The sequence below is a fragment of the Mauremys reevesii genome, linkage group 1, assembly GCF_016161935.1.
Source record: "Mauremys reevesii isolate NIE-2019 linkage group 1, ASM1616193v1, whole genome shotgun sequence".
In the NCBI taxonomy this organism is placed as follows: domain Eukaryota; kingdom Metazoa; phylum Chordata; order Testudines; family Geoemydidae; genus Mauremys; species Mauremys reevesii.
The window spans coordinates 41,328,042-41,348,656 of NC_052623.1; the positions used below are offsets into that span (position 1 = coordinate 41,328,042).

Sequence of the window (20,615 nt, forward strand, 5' to 3'; positions counted from 1 at the left end):
TATATATATATATATATCTTAAGAAGACATGCAATGTACCATTACATAGTAACACACAATAGATCCTATGTGTTTTTAACATCATATATGTGTGCGCATGTGTGCCAAAATTGCCTGGTGCAGCCCAGGTTCAATTCATGGATTTCTAAAAGGTAACTTCAACAGGAGACCACTGTCAAGGTAGGCCAGTTTTTAAATCTAAAAAACCTGGCATTGTTCCTTTAATAACTACCCAATATGAAGATGTATTTCAGTTCAATGCTGTACAGATAGATACAATATTTTTCTCTCCTTTTAAAAATAGGGTTGATATTTATACCCGACATCTCCACAATATGTACTTTAACAGGATAGTAGTCCATACTGGGCACACACAAAAATTAAACCACATTTTTTCTAGCCCAGTAACCAACCTTCCTTAGGTTCTCCTTTCAATTTTTTAAATTGTTTACAAGGATATGGTGCCGGAAATTGCCTGCAGCCAGCAATTTGATCTCAGTCAGTACTTTGAGTCCAATCCAATGCCTACTGGAATCAATGGTAATCTTTTCATTGACTTAAATGGAGGTTGGATCAGGCTGCTAATACCCACCATGTCTTCATCATCTGTGTTTATTCCATGGGACTTGATCCTCTCACCTAATTGGTCTGTCTCTCTCTCTCTCTCTCTCTCTCTGAGATACACAATGATTTAGAGGTTGACTGATCATACAAACATTTCATGTTAAATGAGCGTAAGTACTTACAGACTTCCTGACATCTTTTGAAGAAAGATCAATCAACTTCTTGTTCATGGACCACTCTTCATCAGATTCCAGTATAGCTTTCTGTAAAAGCATTGTATCTAAATGTGAAAACAGCCCCTCACACAGCAAAGTAACTTTTTAATGAAATAAAGTACATTTTGAGGTATACTATGCAATTTGAATACCAATAATTTCTCTGCTAAGGAAGTAGCTTTATTTTTGACAACATTTCTGTAATTTTCAGAATGTAAATGTTTTATAGAAATAGTGTGTAATGTTCACATTTTCATTTAATTCTGTTTTTTTTTTTACTTCTTTAGTTTTAGAACCACAACCTAACTTTTGCCTAACAAATGATCTTTAACAAGAACTTTCAATTTAATAGAGAATAAAAAAGTAACGGGTCACACATTCCTATCACCATGCTCACTAAAAGCCACTTATGAGTTCATTAAATTTTACTGTTCTTTTCTGCAGTAGAATCCAACTCAGAAGGCTACTAGCATTCAAAGACTTATAATGCTACGCGTCTGCTCTTGTAGTATGGAAATGGAATCTACTGCACCTACATTTTAAATGTCAGTTGCCAGGTATTTTAATAGTGGAAACACCTGAAAGATAATGAAAGTTATGTTCAAATAGCTCTGTATTAGATCTTGTGCGTTACTTTCCTTTTAGTGTTTAAAGGGAAAGAAAGGTTTAATAGCATCTAGTTTGATATTTAATGAAACCAAACAGGTGAAAAATCTCACATGTGGTGAAAGCAAGTTAGTGTGTCTGCATTAGTTAGACTGACTGTTACACATTGTTGGAAACAAAACAAAATGTGATTTCATTCCAGGGGAACTAAAAAAAAACTCAAGAAGCAAGTCACTATCCATGTTTGCAGGCACAGAGGGCCCCATATGCTGTTTATTGCTATGGGAAGTAGACTCTTGATGAGCCCATGGGGACCACCTCCTCTGGTATGGAGGAAGAAGAGAGCACAGCCAGGCACTGGAGCTGCTACTATGCACATTCACTGCCTATTGCTCCCCACAGAGCTGGGACACAGGCAGTGTGGAGGCTAAGGCAGCCCCTGAGTTGCAGCAGCAGACGTGGAGCAGCTTTGCTGGCACTCTGCAGTGTGAAATGGAGAAGTAGTGTTCCTTCCACACCTGCCCAGATGACCTCTCTAGTGCTGAGTCCACTTCCTCAGTCTGGGTGATGAGCATAGGGTTTGGCCCTAATAGAATACATAGATACATCTAAATGGTATAAATTCCCACATGTTAAAATGTTTGAAAATTCTTTCCTCTTTTACTTACCTACTAAGACCCAAGTTCTGGATTTTGAGTTTCTCCTGCATGAATTAATGATATTGCAAACCCTTACAGCCCTGCAAGGAATTCAGTTTCTTGTGGAATCTAACAGAGTGTCAGATATTAGAACCCTGCACAGAGAAGAACAGCTCTTCCATTGGCTCACCTGTGTGAAGAGAAGTTCAAACCCTGCTATAGTTCCTGAAGTGGGGTTAATAGGACCCAGCTATTCTAACACCAAGGGTTATACCTTGATAGGCAAAAAAATGATGTGTTTTTCAACAGCTGTACTCAAGAAATCAGAAATAAAAGTAATATGAGAAAGCCATTGAACTGACTGAAGGTTAACCACTTTTTAAATACCTTAAAGTAGATGGGAGCCATATCCCCCAGTTCTTTTGGGAGAGGAATGCATTCATATACCATATGATATCGTTTCTTTATACTCATGTTTGTCTCTAGGAAGACACAATCCAATTCTTTAGCTTCAAACATCTTTACCAAGGCCTTTCTGAACATCTGTAAGAGAAAAAGATTATAAATGGAAATGTTTAAAGCCCCCCAAACTCTAGAACTAAAAGCTCAAGTCTTTCACAAAGAACAACACTGATGCATGGTATGGAGAAACTAACCCCAGGAATGAACAGCCAGAATGACTCAAAGGACTGAGACTACTACATAATTAAGTATACAGAGCACTAGACTGGCACTCAGGAGACCTCAGTTCTCTTCCCAGATTGGCCACTGGTCTGTGGGATAACCATGGATGAGTCATTTCATCTCTCTATGCATCAGCTTCCCCATCGGTAAAATAGGGATAATTATATTTGTCGCCTTTGAAAAGCGCTTTGGGATCTACAGATAAAAATCACTCCATAAGAGCTGGGGATCACTATTCAATACTCTTAGCTGGCAACGCCAGGGACAGAAATCCATTTGCCTCGTAAACTAGTACTAAATTGGGAGGGGGGTGTGGGCATTATCTTTCATTATGTGCTATGGGCTTGCAATTGGCATGTCTCCTGCACTGGGGCTTGAAGGGGGCCTGTGTAAGGCTGTTTAAGGTGGCCCAATGCCTGTTCCAGGGAAGTTATTCCCCGGCCTGCTGCAGGGCTTTTACAGCTCCTGTATACTATCGAAGCTGCATACAGCCGCCAGAGCGTGGGTGACAAACTCAATGCTTTTTTAAGACAGTTCAATAGTGAGTGAAACTTTCTCTCCTCAGTCCAGTGGCAAAGCATTTTACTGTTCAGATCTAGTCACATAAGATACTCTTAACTGATCCAGATACTTTTTAATGCTTGCTCTGGAATAGACAAATACTTTCCTTCATTGGTCTTATCCACACAGTTGCTTGCAGTAGAGTTTTTGTGTGTGTGGAGGGGAGTCAAATAGAGTCTCTAGTTTACGCCTTTCTCCATATTACATTTACTACCAAGACCTGGGACAAAAGAGTTCCTTAGAGTGTGAAACTGCAGAATGGCCTAATTCCCTTTTTTTTTTTATTAAACCAAAAGCAGAAAAATGAAAAGTAAAAATGAAACAGAAGTAGCTTAGTGTTTTCCATCAAAAATCTTGACACCTCATCCTTTCAAAATACATAACTAGCGAATACAAATCACAAGTTTCTGCCCAAATCTGTCAAACTACAGGGTTACATTTAGAAAGGAGCAGAATAAACTGTAAGCATGAGAAGGAGCCTTTCATGCTATTTTCAAACTCAGCCTTTTCATCATTAACTAGCCCTAGAATGTCAGGCTGAGTATCACCAGTAGGTGATTGGGTTCTTCCTCTCAGTTATTTTTTTCCTCTAGTTGATGACAGACAACTGTAAAATTATTTGGAAGATATTTGAATAAAGGCCATGTGAAACTTCCCCCTCTCTTTGCTTCCCAACTCATCCCTAATTCTCTATAAAGGCACAACTTCCTTGTAGCTGCTGTGACAAGGCTACTGAGGCAAGCCAGGTGTTGCGAAATAAGAATACTGGCGTGAGGATGCCCAAATGGCAATGGCATTTAAAATAAATATTGATATCTTCCCTTCCCAGGCCAATAGCTCCAAGAATTACAAAGTAATCACTGCTTTTTGTTACGTCATGCCAAGTTTCTGAGTAAAATTTAATTTAACAGTTGATGCCTCAGAAAATGCCACCTTCAATGCCACCACATTGCTCCCTCTGCACTTGCATTAATGCCACATTCCTCCACAGGAATTATGGGGAGAATTAAACCAAAAACCAGGCGTGATACTACTGTCTTACCACTACCATCCAACAATACTAAACACTAATACTAATACTAAACATTCTAAAAGCTCAAAAGATCTTCAGATACAGTTTATATTGAGTAACAGCCAGTCTACCATTTCTTAGTATACTCTTAGGGCACTACAGGACGCACGCAGCATGGAGCCCGCTGCGATCATCGCTGCACTTATGGCCGTTGTCGCTGGGCGGGAACAAACACAGGGTGGGTGACTGGCATAGTGCTGCAGGTCTGGGGAGACACAGAGCTGGGGTGGCTGCTCAGGGATGGAGGGGGGGGCACTTTGAACTGTGTGTGACTTGCTCCCTGCCCTGAAGCGCCAGGACACAGGGGATCTGCGCAGCCCTGACTGTGCAGAGCGAGTGGCCATAGCCCTCTGAAAACTTGCACGCCAGACAGCATTCATCCCCACGCCAATCGTTGAGCAACTGCTCTCAAAGATAGTGAAATGTGGAAAATGTCAGGTCATAGAGATGATGCGCGCGATGGGATTCCCAAACTGCTATGGGGCTAGATGATGGACTCATCCCTATCTCTGGCACCAGCCCACAGGCCAAGCGACACATTAACGAAAGGGCTACTTTTCAATGGTGCTGCAAGCTGTGGTGGACCATAGGGACTAATGGCTCATGAAGCCCTATACAGGCGCGCCTTGGACTGAAAAAGACTCTTCAACTACCGGCTGAGCAAGTGCAGAACATCAAAGATCCCCCCGTAGTTATTGCTTTTGCTGTGTGCTCCACAATCTCTGAGACCAACAGCCGTTTGAGTCGCCTGCTGGTCTTCCTGCCGCCACCTATCCGCTGTGAAAAGTAGGTGATTTCCTTTGAACAAATACATGTTTGCCAAGTAAAACACAGTCTAGTCATTTCAGTTAAGAAGAGACCACACAGAACAAAGTCTCAGGAATCTCGGAAGAGCTGGTAAGCCTTACAGTACAGAGTGCTTAGCCTTAGCCTTGTGCCTGCTGAGAGTTAGCATGTGTTAGTGCTTAAGATGGCGTTATGCGGCATCTCCAGTGAGCAGCAAGAAAGACCCTGTATTTTTTTCCTCTGAGGCCTGCAACACGTGGCCTGTATGCTTTTTCCTCTTCTTATGCAAACAAAACTCTGTTTCATTCTTAAAGTATGCAAAGTAAAAGTAAAGTAGTACAGCACACTAACTAAACACATGCACTGCAGTACCATTAGCCACAGCACCACCTACTCATCTTCACAGCACAGGCGTCAGGCGCAGAGAGAGATGCGCACAGACAGACAGAACCCACAGACCAGGACCCCATGCCTGCCATGAGGCTATGGCGTGGTCCCCCTGTACCCTGGGATGGAGGATGGCGAGGGAGTGACTTCTTCGAGCAACCATCCCACCTCTCCCAAGAAACCTCTCTTGAGCTTTCTTTGCTGCTGCTCTCTGAGAGCTTTTTTTGATACCCCCAGAGACTATTGCTCATTTCCTATATGTGTAGACCTGCTGTTGTATAGTTTCATATTTAAAAATTTTTTATATATTATTTTTTTTTTATATATATCCCTGTTTCTTAAAAAAAAAATGTTCTTGTTTGTAGCACTTACCGCCTGATCCTTCCCTGATTCTCATCTTCCCATCAAGGAAGGAGGGGAGGAAACTGTCACGCACACTATTCCGCCCGGAGTCCACCGTCACTGGTGGGGCACTGGTGGGCAGACCCACGAATGGCATGCAGTGCCTCGTAGAAGCTTGTTGGCAGAGCCCGAGAGCACAGACCCTCACCCCCACACACGATCAGATCCTGACTTTCCCGTCAGTCCATGCTGGGGACAAACCACAGGAAAATGAATTCAAATTTTTTGGGGTCATTTCCTGTGTGGCTGGCAGAGAATCAAGCTCGGACCGCTGTCCAGAGCGCCAACAGTGCACTGTGGGGATGGCTCCCGCTGAGCTAAGTTCGATTAGCACCTGCGGGGTTCAAATTCAATTAACTAAAGAGCCCTCTAGTTAAATTAAAATGTCCTGGTGTGTGCGGTTGAGCGGTTTAGTTCGAATCGCTGCTGATAATTCAATTAAAGTCCTAGTGTAGACCAGGCCTTAGTATATTTAGTACACTCTGTTTATTCAAATTCTGAAAGGCCTAAAAAACACCATGTAACTCAAGACAGTGAAAAACAGTTCACAACAGCATACAACAGAACACAGCATATGCTCAGATGCAGAGCATTGTAATAAATTACCATAGCATAAGCAAAGGTTTACACACTTTTATATTATTTAAATTATTTTTATACATACATTGCTTTGGCAACTGGACATGTGACAAATTAAATAGAAGGCCATCATAAGAAAAACTAATCAGCAATGATAATTAGCCAAAAGATGGGACTTGCAGAGCAGTATGAACATCAATAAATTATTTATAAATATTTAAAATATAATCAAAGTATCTGGCCAGTTTATTTTATTTTTTTGTTTTTCCCCAAACAATAGAAGTGTAAAATATTGCCTTTGGGTTAGCCCTTACTCTTATTGTAGTCAATGGGAATCTTTACACTGAATTTAATTGGAGTTGGATGGAGCTCCAAAGCCCCTCTGGGTTTGATTCTTATATCAACCCGAACATTTTAAACCTCTCTATCATTGTATATTCCACAATTTACAATGAGAGGTGACCACACTGGTTGGGATAAAGAAAGATTTTTTTTGTTCCATCTTTCAAACTGGACACTGCCCCCCCCTTTTTAATATATTTTAAAAGTTGAGCCTTTTCTCCACATTTATGCACAATTCTACACCCTGTAGTTCTCGATGAGATCAGAGGTGTCTAAACAGCAAGAAAGGTCATTCTCGTGGTATTTTTGTCCCATCCATTAAAAGGAAGTACAAGAAAGCCTTCTCTCTCAATATTTCCTGACAACATTTCCAAATGGGACTGGCTAGTTTAGCAGAGATCTGGTTTAAGAATCCAAATCTTTAGGATTCTTACTTAGAATAATCTTTTGAAGTTTACCCATCATTAAATTATAGTCACAGATGCAATATTTTCTGCTCTCAAAACCAGGCAGTATAATGGGATGGGATGTTAGATGGGGTGGGATCTGAGTTACTATCGAGAATTCTTTCCTGGGCACTGGTTGGTGAGTCTTGCCCACATGCTCAGGGTTTAACTGATCGCCATATTTGGGGTCGGGAAGGAATTTTCCTCCAGGGCAGATTGGCAAAGGCCCTGGAGGTTTTTCGCCTTCCTCTGCAGCATGGGGCATGGGTCACTTGCTGGAGGATTCTCTGTACCTTGAGGTCTTTAAACCATGATTTGAGGACTTCAATAATTCAGACATAGGTTAGAGGTTTATTACAGGAGTGGGTGGGTGAGATTGGTCAGACTAGATGATCATAATGGTCCCTTCTGACCTTAAAGTCTATGAGAGTTACAATACATATTCTATCAGCACTGCACTTTTTAATGTTAGGACACTGATCCTCTCAGATGTAGAATTCAGAAGCAATTTAAAACCTGCTTATCATTTTATTTCCAGGGGAGTTTTGCCAGAGTAAGGACAGCCAGGTTTGGCTCAGGTTTAAATTTGGTAGCAGGGAATGCTCACTTTTAAACTCTAACATTCTCTGGGCCCCAGATGGGAAAATACTGCTATGCAGTCTCAGAATTACTGAGTCTGTATGTGATGATTAAGATGACTCTGCTCCCATTCAGCCCCAGGCCAGTGAGCATCTGGAGAGTTCCTCCATTGGGCTACAAATTGATATGCAAAAAATAATGGTTAATTACCTTTTGTAACTGTTGTTCACGTCCATTCCACATTAGGTGCGCGTGCGTCACGTCGGAAACTTTTTCCCTTAGCGGCTCCAAGCGGGTCGGAGGGGCCGCCGCCAAAGTGGCACCACTGCGCTGTAAATATATACCCCCGCTGGCCTGACCCCCTCCAGTTCCTTCTTGCCGGCGACTCCGACAGAGGGGTAGGAGGGTGAGTGGTGGAATGGACGTGAACAACACATCTCCAAGAACAACAGTTACAAAAGGTAAGTAATCGTTCTTTCTTCTTCGAGTGCTTGTTCACGCCCATTCCACATTAGGTGAATCACAAGCTTACCCTTGGAGGAGGGTAGGCGTCATGAAACAATAGACTGGAGGACCACCCTGCCAACTGCCGCGTCCTCCCGTGCCTGCTGGTTGACTGCGTAGTGGGTCGTAAAGGTGTGCACCAATGACCAGGTGGCTGCCCTGCAGATGTCCTGGACTGGGACCTGTGCCAGGAAGGCCGTGGAAGCTGCCTGCGCTCTGGTCAAGTGGGCCGTGACCGCCGGACACCAGCGAGGTCATAACACACCCGAATGCAGTCCGTAATCCACAACGAGATTTGCTGTGTCGACACTGGACTGCCCCTCATCCTCTCAGCCAAGGCCACGAATAGCTGCGTAGACTTACGAAAGGGTTTGGTTAGCTCCAAGTAGAATGCCAACGCTTGGCGGACATCTAGGGTGTGCAGGCTGTAGTGACTTGGGTCCGTATGGGGTTTTGGAAAAAACAACGGCAGGCAAATGTGCTGACCCAGATAGAATTGTGAGACCACCTTTGGGAGGAACTTAGGGAGTGGGCGGAGCTGCACCTTATCTCTATGAAACACAGTATATGGTGGCTCTGAGGTGAGATCCCTCAGCTCCGATACCCTTCTGGCCGAGGTGATCGCCACCAGGAATGCCACCTTCCAGGAAAGGTGGAGGAGGGAGCAGGTAGCAAGGGGCTCAAATGGGGGTCCCATGTGCTTAGAAAGGACTAAGTTGAGATTCCATGGAGGAACTGGGGGGCGTGAGTAAGGGAACATCCTTTCCAGACCTTTGAGGAATCGTCCCACTGTTGGGTGGGAGAAAACCAAGTTACCTAAAAACCCTGGGTGAAAGGCGGAAATAGCCGCCAGGATGGGGCCAGCCCTAGCTGCTTAAGGTGTAGAAGGTACTCCAGAATGGTCGGAACCAAGGTCTGGAGCGGTTGCACCTGTTGTGATGTGCACCAGCACAAGATCCTCTTCCACTTGGCCAAGTAAGTTGCCCTGGTAGAGGGTTTCCTACTGCCAAGTAGAACCTGCTGCGCAGGAAGGGAGCACTGGCTCTCCAAAGCACTTAACCACGCAGCTTCCATGCTGTCAGATGCAGCGATTTCAGGTCGGGTGGAGAAGCCGCCCACCCTCCGTCCTGCGTAATGAGGTCCTAGTGTAGGGGGCAGGGATATTGGGGCCTCCACCGACAGCTCCAGGAGCATGGTGAACCAATGCTGGCGGGCCCATGCCGGGGTGATGGAATGATTGATGCCCTGTCCCTGCGCACCTTGAGCAGTACCTTGTATACTAGGGGGATAGGGGGAAAAGCGTATTTCAGTTCCCATCCCCACCGGATCGCAGAAATGTGGGCACTGGGTGTTGTCCTTGGTAGCGAACAGATCCACCCGGGGAAACCCCCACCTCCGGAAGAGCGAAAGTATGATGTCCATTTTGAGCATCCACTTGTGCATGCAGTAGGACCTGCTGAGGTGGTCCGCCAGCTCGTTCTGCTCCCCCGGGAGATACACTGCCTCGAGGTGAATGGCATGAGCTATGCAGAAGTTCCAGAGAAGAAGAGCTTTGTTGCAAAGCGGGGAGGAGCGGGCTACGCCCTGCTTGTTTATATAAAACATGGTGGTCATGTTGTCTGTCAGAACTGTCATGCTGTGACCACTGAGAGTGGCGTGAAAGGTCTAGCATGCTAAATGACCTGCCCTGAGCTCCTTCACATTGATATGGAGCGATTGCTCCTCCCTGACCACAAGCCCTGAGTTCTGAGATTCCCCAGGTGAGCTCCCCATCCAAGGTCTGACGCATCTGTTACCAGCGTCAAGTCCAACTGTTGTGCGGCAAAGGGAATCCCCTCACAAACTTCGGTCTGGGACTGCCACCACCTCAATGAGTCCAGCACGTTCCCCCGGAGCTGTTCCTATCAAGTCCAGGGGGTCCCTGCCAGGGCGGTATACACGGGCGAGCCAAGCCTTCAGAGTTCTGAGTCTTAGTCTGGCATGCTTGACCACATGTGTGCAAGCTGCCATGTGGCCTAGCAGTCGCAGGCAACATCTGGCCGTCATAGTGGGGAACTGACACAATGAGTTCACTGCTTGCTGGATGGTCCGGAATCGTGATTCTGGAAGGCTCGCTCTTGCTTGAACCGCGTCTAGGACCGCCCCTATGAACTACGCTCTCTGTGTTGGGACGAGAGTGGACTTGGGAACGTTGACCAGGAGCCCCAGCCTGCGGAATAGACGCAGTGCCGTCTGTACATGAGTCCGAACCTCTTCTTCGGACCGACCCACCAGGATCCAGTTGTCGAGGTACAGGTAAACTCGAATCCTCTGTCTCTGCAAGCATGCTGCCACCACCTGCCATGCATTTTGTGAATACTCGTGGGGCCACAGCAAGGCCAAATGGTAGAACTGCGAACTGGTAGCGTTCCTGGTTCACGGTGAAGCGCAGAAATCAGCGATGCGCTGGGTAGAAGGCGATATGAAAGTACGCGTCTTTCATGTCGAGGGCAGTGTACCAGTCTCCCAGATCCAGGGAGGGGATGATGGTACCCAGAGAGACCATGCGGAACTGGGTCTTGACTAGGAACTTGTTGAGCCCGCACAGGTCTAGGATGGGATGAAGACCCTCCTTGGCCTTGGGGATGAGGAAGTAGTGGGAGTAGAACCCTTTTCCCCTTAGGTCTAAGGGCACTATGTATACTGCCCCCGCCTCTAGGAGCGAGTGAACCTCCTTTTCTAGGAGATGCTCGTGAGAATGGGTCCCTGAAAAGGGACGGGGAAGAAGGGTGTGAGGTAGGCAGGGAGGAAAACTGTAGCATATACCAGCTTTGCATCATGTGTAACACCCAACAGTCCAACGTAATGCTGGACCACGCAAGGGAGAAGCGGGACAGGCGGTTGAGGAAGTACAGGGATGGATCCAGTGGATGATCTAGTACGCTGTCCTCGAGCGCACCTTCAAAAGCCTGGCTTAGAGCCTGGCTGAGGCTTATGTTGGCCTTGGTTCTGGCCAGGCCTATTGGAATTGTTATTAGAGTGCCGCCTCCTATTGTCTCCACCCCGCCTGCGGTAAGGCTCCTGCCGAGGACGAGGCTGGTACTGATGCGGAGGAAGGGGTTGCAGCTTAACGGGCTTCCTCTGAGTTGCCGTGGTATGCATACCCAGTGACTTGAGTGTGGCTCTAGAGTCTTGAAGGCTATCTAGCTTCGAATCAGTTTGGTCCGAGAAAAGTCCGGACCCTTTGAATGGGAGACCTTGGATCGAATTCTGGAACTCAGGCGGTAAACCTGACTCCTGAAGCCACGCTGAGCGCCGCATGACCACGCCTGAAGCTATTGTCCTGGCCGCCGCGTCTGCCGAGTCCAGGGATGCTTGGAGGCAGGTTTTCGCTACGGCCTTGCCGTCCTTCACTAGGGCCATGAACTCCTGTTGGGAGCCCTGCGGGAGGTTGTCCTTAAACTTCCCCACCGCCGCCCAGGAGTTGAAGTTATGCCTGTTGAGGATGGCCTGTTGGTTAGCAATCCTCAACTGGAGGCCCCCGGATGAATACACCTTCCTGCCAAACAGGTCCAGGCATTTTGCTTCCTTGGCCTTGGGGGCCGGGGCTTGTTGCCTATGGCGATCTCTCTCATTCACCGCCGAGACTACCAGTGAACGTGGGCTCAGGTGACAGAACAGAAAGTCGTAACCTTTTGATGGGGTGAAGTACTTGCGCTCCACACCTTTGGCCGTTGGTGTGCTGGATGCTGGAGTCTGCCATAGAATCGTGTAATTAGACTGAATGGTATTAATGAGCGAGAGCGCTATTCTGGAAGGACCTTCTGGGCTCAGAATGTCCACCATGGGGTCTTCCTGCTCCACCATCTCCTCGGCTTGCAACCCCAAGTTATGGGCCACCTTACAAAGCAGTTCTTGGTGGGCCTTATGGTCTAATGGCGGAGGTTCTGACACTGCTGTGCCTGCCACTGCTTCATCCGGGGATGACGAAGAGGTTAGCAGCTGCTCAGCTTCCTCTTGCTGGTCCCCCCGGTCCTCCTCTCTCAGGGAAGGGGCTTCCGGCTCGAGCCGGGGCCGATGGTCCTGGGACAGCTCCGGGTACGCTGCTGGGCTTTCCTGTCTCTCGCTTGGCGAGGCTGCAGGCGGCTTGGATACCGTTGCTTCCCTTATAGGGGAGCGTCGGTGCGGGGACCAGGATCTCTGTACCAAATAGCTGGCCCTAGAGGGAGCACTTTGATGCTGGTGGTAGGCCCACGGGGTCCAGTAGGGCCAGTGTCCTGGCGGTCCCCATTGTGGTAGCCAGCCAGTTTGTTGTTCCCTGCTGTCCGGGGCCTGTTGTGGGTAGCTGTATCAGCCCGAGTCGGCGCCGGACTCCAATGACGCCAAGCGCGAGGGCCACGGTGGTGCCGTTAATCTGTGCCTGCGGGAGGCTGATGATCGGCTTCTGGCTGACTGGGACCGGTACTGCTGCTCTCTGGACCGGGACCGGTGTTCCCAAGACCAGAACCAATGCCTTCTGGGTGCCTTCGGCGACTCCCAGCTCGAGTCCTGCTGGTGCCAGTCTTAGGGGGGCACCAGGGAGCACCTTATGTCCTGCACTGACCCTGTGTGTTGACTCATCTCCGGTACCAAGACTTCCATCTGAGTCAAGGGTAGCTGGGAGTCCTCGGACTCAGAGCTCGACCGGGAGCGGTGCCAGGACGGTGAGCTTGAATGGCTCACCATTGCCGGCTTTCCCCTCGACGGCACCCTGGGTTGCAGTGCCAGAGGCTTCTCCCTAGCCAAGAGGGGGCTCGTCACTGACAATCCGATGAGGTCTTTTTCAGCCTCAAAGGTGTCAGGTGTAGAGGGCTGATTTATCGTGCCCTCGAGCCCTGCGTCCGCACTGAGCTCACTCATAGCTGGACTCAGTGGGACTTGAGGAGCCGGTGCCACCGGTGCTCGAGTAGGTGCAGCATCCTTTCCACTCTCCCCTGTGTCCGGGGCCTGAGATGGCACCTGTCTCTTTTGCGGAGAGCTTCCGTGCCCCTCCTTTGGCCTTGCCTTGGGCCATATCGGGGAGGATGAGCGGTGCCGGGGCCTATTTTGTCGTTCCGAGGCCGACGGCTTATTATGCTTGGCCAGTACCGGGCGTCTTGACAACTCCGGGGTGCTCCGCACCGAGGAGGCTGAGGCCGGCGTCGGGCATTCTGAGCCCGGTGGCTGCAGCGCGGCCTCCATCAACAGCTGCCTTAAACAGAAGTCTCTCTCTTTCTTTGTCCTCAGCTTAAAGGCCTTACACATCTTGCACCTCTCTGTTTGGTGAGCTTCCCCCAGGCAATGTAGACAGGAGTCGTGGGGGTCACTAATGGGCATAGGCTTACGGCACGAGGCGCAAGCCTTAAATCTATGGGCCTGCGGCATGCCCCGTGGCCCCGGGCAGGTGCCGGAGTCCTCCAAGCACCTAATCTATTAAGAGCTCAGCAACAATGAAAATGCTAACTGATAACAGCTATGCAACACTAAGGCTAAGGGAATTGCTTCTCTTAGGAGAGCAAGAGGTTGTTCTAAGGCTGTCACGGACGGTAAGAAGGAACTGGAGGGGGTCGGGCCAGCGGGGGTATATATGCACAGCGCAGTGGCGCCACTCTGGCGGGAGCCGATGCTCATGCACGCAACGCGCGCACATCTAATGTGGAATGGACATGAACAAGCACTCGAAGAAGAAAGTCACTTGTATGGATGGTCATGAAAAATAAATAGCTGTGAATGTTATAAGTGTCACTCCAGTGGGTCACTTGAATAAAAATTTTGGAATGTTTTTGCAGTAATTGCTCATTCCTAGTGTTGTACATCACTTTTATGTATAACAAATGCTCTCTCTTTTGCTACGCTGTATTATCCACTCACTGAACTCAAGATGCCTTTATAACAGACCCAATTCAGTAGCATCTGCAAACTTGACACACTTGCTTTCACTGTAATCATCCTAGTGTTAAGACAAAAAAAATAAAATAGCAACAATAGTTCTAACTACTACAGAACTCCACGACTAATCACTGGGTAGCATGTAGCATAGGTAGTCTTTGTTTCCTCTGCTGTAACACAAATATAATCTATGGACCTATTGTTGCAAGGCCTGTACCCTGGGATTGGAGTTCTGATTTGCTGAAAGTGGAAAAAATAACTGTTTTAACCTGGTTCAATACCGCTCCCTACAGTCACCAATCTGTTCTGGGCAGACCCAATCACTGGGGCCCACATGCTTCCAAGCCAAATGGCTCTGGGTAGAGTCTCGTCACTATTTTTAGCTCTGGTTCCTTAGCTCACACTACTGGGCTCTGACCTCTTATCTCTTGGAACCACCCAGTTGCCCTAGACGAGAGGTTCTCAAACTTCATTGCATCGTGACCTCCTTTTAACAACAAAAATTACTACACGACCCCAGGATGGGGACTGAAGCCTGAGCCCGCCTGAGCCCTGCCGCCTGGGTGGGCAAGGGCCAAACCCCGAATCCTGCTGTCCTGGGTGGGGGGACTTGTAACCTGAGCACCGCTTTATAAAAAAAAACGTAAAAAAACATTGGGGTGTGGGATCTGGCCAGGACTTAGGGTGCGGGAGGGGGCTCAGGGTTGGGGGTGCAGGGTCTGGGAGGAAGTTAGGGTGCAGGAGCAGGCTGGGGTGCAGGGTCTGGCCAGGAGTCAGGGGCTGGGAGGGGGCTCAGGGCTAGAGCAGGGGTTGGGGTGTGGAGCTCTTACCTGGGGTGGCTCCCGTTTGATGCGAGGGCTGCAGATGGGGATGGGAGGGGTGCAGGAGTCAGGGAGGGCAGGGAGCTATGTGTGTGTGAGGGGGTGCAGGAGTCAGGGCAGAGGGCTGGGACTGTGAGGGTGCCTTTGCTCCGCCCTGCCCTGACTCCACCCTCTTCCCCAAGGCCCTGCCCCTGCCTCTTCTCCACCTCCTCTCCCAAGCGCGGTGTGGCCCCGCTCTTCTCCCTCCCTCCTGGAGCGCGCGGAGCGTCAGCAAACAGCTGTTCAGTGGCGGGGGCCGTGCTGGGAGGGGTGGGAAGGTACAGGAACATGGCGCGTTCGGGGGAGGAGGGAGCTTGGTGGCTGGTGGGTTCGGAGCCTGCAGCAGGAGCCGGCAGGACCAAGCTTCTGCCTCCACAGCTGCCTGGCCCTGGGGTCCTCTGTTGTTGGGGAGCCCCATGCCAGGGCACCCTATGTTTCACTGTAAATCTGCCTCTGATTTTAATGTATTTTGTTTTACAGTATTTAACTCCCCACATGGACGCTCTTAGTTCACAGTAAGAGTGCCCTCGGACTGTTTACCTTAGTCACTTTAAAATGTATTAAGCTAAGGTGCAGAAAAACACTTAACACACAGTTAACTGTCCCCATAAAGAGCTAGCACAGAGTAAGTAATGTGCTGTAAATTCACACCCTTAGCGCACACTAACTTCCCCATGTAGAAAAGCTCTAAAAGTCTAAAATATATGTCAATTTATTCTCCCTCATCATCCTCAAACATCCTCCTCTCATCTATCATTAATCAAGATATATTCACCAGCTGTTCCAGAGATCATTCCTAAACTATTCAATTTCTCAGCATGTACCCTATTTCCAATAGCAGGATTATTCCACAGCTATCAGCATGAAGGGAATCACACTCCTTCCATAGCTGATATCAAACTAAATGTCTCTAGTTTTTTCTTCCAAAAAAGGTTTTTTAAGCCAATTTTTGCTCTCACAAACTTTCTTCTGAACATGTGAAATGTTTAACAAAGCTTCTCCATTTCCCATTCCCTAGTCATGTAGGGATTTTTTTAAATATGTAAATGATCTAGATCTGATGAACTGCCAAGTTTAAGAGCCTCTAACCTTTTTATACCCATTACAAGTGTTATTTTCACACTGCTCCAATGCATTCCCAGATGTTGATTTGTAGACTAAAGCAGGAGTTCTCAAACTTTTCTTTCTTTCTAAGGCTCCCCCAACATGCTATAAAAATTCCATAGCCCACCTGTGCCACAAAAACTGTTGGTTTTTTTGCATATGAAATAGATTAAAAGCCAGGGCTGAAGTTAGGGGGTAGCAAGCAGGGCAATTGCCTGGGGCCCCATGCCACAAGGGTACCCCATGAAGCTAAGTTGCTCAGGCTTTGGCTTCAGCCCCGGGCAGCAGGGCTTTGGATTCAACTTTCTGCCCTGGGCCCCTGCGAGTCTAACGGCAGCTCTGCTCTCTGGTTTATTCTGGTGGACCCCCTGGTTGAGAACCGCTGGACTAAAGAATGAAAATCCCTCTTATTTTTCTATCTTTGGTTCCTGACTTGTCACTATTTCTTGAAAATACACAAGCTTTTATGTAGCTATTACACTGAAGTACATACTATACATATATATACACACAAACACAGTAATAGTGTTAGCTGAGTTACTTTGTTTTACAGTATTTAAACTTTTGCTCTATTTTTCTTTTTTTTCCCCTTTGCCATGTTGATTTTACTTCCTATTTGAGATTTAATCTTTCAAGGAATTTACACTATATTTCTTTCTTTCATTTCCTTCCCTGTTTAGCAAAAGTCCAATTTAATAGATGACACTATGGCTGAATTATGTCAACTTTGTCCAATTCCATCTTAAGCTATTTTTTCTTTGCCAATATGTGATTATTAAAAAAAAACAAAACACCCAACTATTGCTTTTTGTTCATACTCACTAAGGTATTGCAGATCTGACATTCACCTCCCTCTAATTATATCACATGTAATTGCATTCCTAATCTGAATGTGTAATTACTGTGATTACATACACATATCAGGGAATTCTATATGTCAAAGACTAATTTTCTGCACAATCACATATCCCCCAAAATACCTTTTTATATCTCTTACAAGGTTGTTTGCACAGTCAATTCATTCATATCCAGAATAGTTTGCATAATCTAGTAATTCATCTGAGTTACTGCATGCAGGGATAGGGTACTGGCAGTTTTGAGTACCATCATTATTTGTTAAACAAGACCAGTGTGTTCGGCAGGAGGGAAGACCCAGAAGTGGACACAGTGACTGCCTCCAGAATCTTACATAAATAGAAACATAAAACACAAGAGAATAACTGCAAGTTGAAGCTAGACAAATTCAGACTGGAAGTAAATAAGGCACATATTTTTAACAGGGAGAGTAGTCAACCACTGGAATTTACCACGCGTGGTGGTGCATTCTCCATCATTGATAATTTTTAAATCAAGATTGGATGATTTTTTTTTTTAAAGAGATGAGCTCTAGGAATTATTCCGAAATTCTATGGCCTGTGTTATGCAGAAGGTCAGACTAGGTGATCTATGGTCCCTTCTGGCTTTGGAATCTAGGAATGTAACTGATTTTTTTTAAAACTGTTAGTCTTGGTCCCACGTTGTCTTTTCTGTCTCTTATTTGCTACTTGCAGCACTTTTTTTTTTCTTCAAATGACATTTTAAGGTCTTTGGAGCAAGAAGCCTGTGTTATTTCTACAGCACATAGTACAGTAACTCCTCAATTAATGTTGCCCCGGTTAACGTTGTTTCATTATTAGGTTGCTGGTCTATTAGAGAACATACTCTTTTAAAGTCCTGCAATGTTCCCTTATAACGTTGTTCGGCTCACCCCACTTGGCACTCCTGCCGAGGAGTGGGGTGGGGACACGGGGGCTTGCCTGCTCTCTGGCTGGAACGCCTGGGCAGAGTGAGGCAAGCCCCTGCGCCCTGACCCGGCGACACCCCTGCCTCAACCAAGCTTCACAATCATCATTGGTGAATACAGTATTAAATTGTTTGTTTGAAATTATTTAAAATGTATACTGTATATATTTATGTCTTTTGTCTGTCGAAAAAAATTTCCCAGGAACCCTGTTTACATTAATTCTTACGGGGAAAATGGCTTCACTTAACATCATTTCGCTTAAAGTAGCATTTTTTTCAAGAACATAACTAGGACATTAAATGAGGAGTTACTGTATAATAGAATTCCATCCTGATTAGGACATTTGGGTGCTATGATAATACAAACAACATATAATAAATGGCAACCACCTCTGCTGTGCCTACTTCCAGTGGGCTTTCATTAGATGATTTGCTACTGTGTTGAAAAACAGATGAAAAATACAGCTGTAACACTCCTACAGCTATGAGTCACTTTTTTCCTCAGTCTTTTGTCCTTTAGTTCTTGGGCCTTAAAATTCCACCTGTCACTCAGGTATGGGATGTCGGTTTTACAGGATACCCAGGCCATTGAATGGAAGTTTCTCTGAATTAAAGCAAATCTCCGACAAGACAAGTTAAGTTACATGTTAAGGTTCCAAGGCTGTTTGCTATGGATTTCTTAATGGATGGCCTTTGAGCTACGTCATTACATTTCATAAAATCTCTTTCTACATTTGGTCATGTCTGCTTTGACCCTTGGCTTCGAAGATCTTTAACAAAGAAAGAGCAAGAGCGCAGCTGGGCAGCAGGCTATCAAGGGTCACGCATTCGCGCAGCCACAAGGGCCTGAACTGGAGAGGAGAGAGGTAGGGGGCATGCAGGGCTGCAGTGGGGAGAGGAGCTTCTCCCCCACCCTGGAGCTGCCCTGGCTGGGAGAGTTGCCTCTCCCCCAGCCCCAGCCCTCTCCCCTGGCCCTGGAGCTGCCACGGTGAGGCGCTCTCCTCTGGCCCTGGGGCTGCTGCGGTGGGGAGGCGCCTCTCCCCCGGCCACAGGCAGTGGCAGCGAGAGAGGGTGGGGGTGAGTCCTCTCTCCCTGCCACAGACCCGGGGCAGCCTGCACCCCAAACCCCTCATCCCCAGACCCTCCTTACACCCCCGCACCCCAACCCTCTGCTCCAGATCTGAGCCCCCTCCAACACCCCAAACTCCTCATCCCTGGCCCCACCCCAGAGTCTGCACCCCCAGCCAGAGCCATCAACCCCTGCACCCTAACCCTCTGCCCCAGCCCTAAGCCCCCCTCCCACACTCTGAACCCCACAGCTCCACCCCCGCTACACATCGCCTCCATATTGATGCACATAACAAAATTCATTCTGCACATGGATGTAAAAAATTAGAGGGAACATTGAAAAATATTATATTGTCCATTTTTTGGCACTTTTGACCATTGAAGTCAGAGTGAAGAAATGACTAGTTCAGTCACTCTCTTCTGAAGTCTTGATCTTTCCCATATTTGCTGGCCAGGTGCCTTTAACTGAAAAACATCCTGGACAAGATTAATCAGGACTGTAAATATGTTTAATGTTTTGAAGAGATATCAGAAACTAGGCCTACAACAAGCTAGATCAAAGGAATAAGATAATGAGAAACACACAATGTGAAATCCTGTTAACCAGGATTGGCAAACTGGTGAACCATTTGGCTTTCCAGCTCTTGACACAATTAATGCCCAATTTATCCATAAAAGCCAGCAGAGGATATAAGAATCTGAAAAACTGGCACAACCATATATTACAATATATATCATAACTAGGCACCTATTCAAGTAATATTGAGATAAGATATTTTGGTCACAAAAACTGGTAACATGAAATCTGATGGTGCAAATTTTTTTTAAAATTCGTGTACAGCTCATCATTGTACCAGTATGTGAGTGTTATTCAAAGGTTTAAAAGGGCAACTAATGTAAAACTGAGCCCAATGAACAATAAAGTAGAAGCCAAAAGAAGGGCAAAGTAAAAATAACTCGAGATCATGTGAAAGAGAGGACAAAAAGATCAATCAGATTAATTAACTCAAACAGAAAGACCATGAATAACATTTTCAAAAGCACTTAGGTCTCACTGACTTTCATTGAGACTTAACTGCTTAAATCACTCTGATGCTTTTGAAAACGTTATCCCTTACACTAGCTCTTGAGGACAACTTGCAAACCCTGGTGTATTTAGCTAGGAAGGAATTCCATACCTGGGGGCGGGGGAGGGGTGTCCCTGAAGTGAAATAGTTCTGTCCACAGCCAGAACCAGCTCAAACCTTGGAACAGAAAGCAAGGATAACCCAGGCAACCTCAAAAGCCCCCAAGGGCTATGGAACGGAAGCAACAGTCACTTACAATAAGTATATTAATATATTAATCAAATCATTACAAAGTGGCTAGAAAATGAGCTATCTTCACAGCTGTAATAAGTAGCAGTGCTTTGCTGACCTGGACTTCCTCCCAGATGTCTTCATCCAGAAGCGTTGCAGCAGTGTAGTGCTGCAAAGGGGCTATCACGCAGTGGCCTTCAGTAAGAGACTGATAGTTCGGCAAGGATAAGTATACCTAGACAAAAACATTTT

General features: G+C 46.7%; 1 protein-coding gene across 5 annotated transcripts in view; it reads right to left on the bottom strand.

Annotated features, from left to right (window-relative positions):
* CWF19L2 (CWF19 like cell cycle control factor 2) overlaps positions 1-20,615 on the bottom strand; it is a 156,731-nt gene that overhangs the window by 14,221 nt on the left and 121,895 nt on the right. For all 5 annotated transcript variants that reach the window (XM_039493084.1, XM_039493092.1, XM_039493101.1 and 2 more), the window contains 3 exons: positions 20,482-20,598; positions 2,411-2,566; positions 747-827 (listed from right to left, as the gene is read on the bottom strand). In XM_039493084.1, the coding sequence (XP_039349018.1) occupies positions 747-827; positions 2,411-2,566; positions 20,482-20,598 (354 nt within the window). The remainder of the gene's footprint in view (positions 1-746; positions 828-2,410; positions 2,567-20,481; positions 20,599-20,615) is intronic.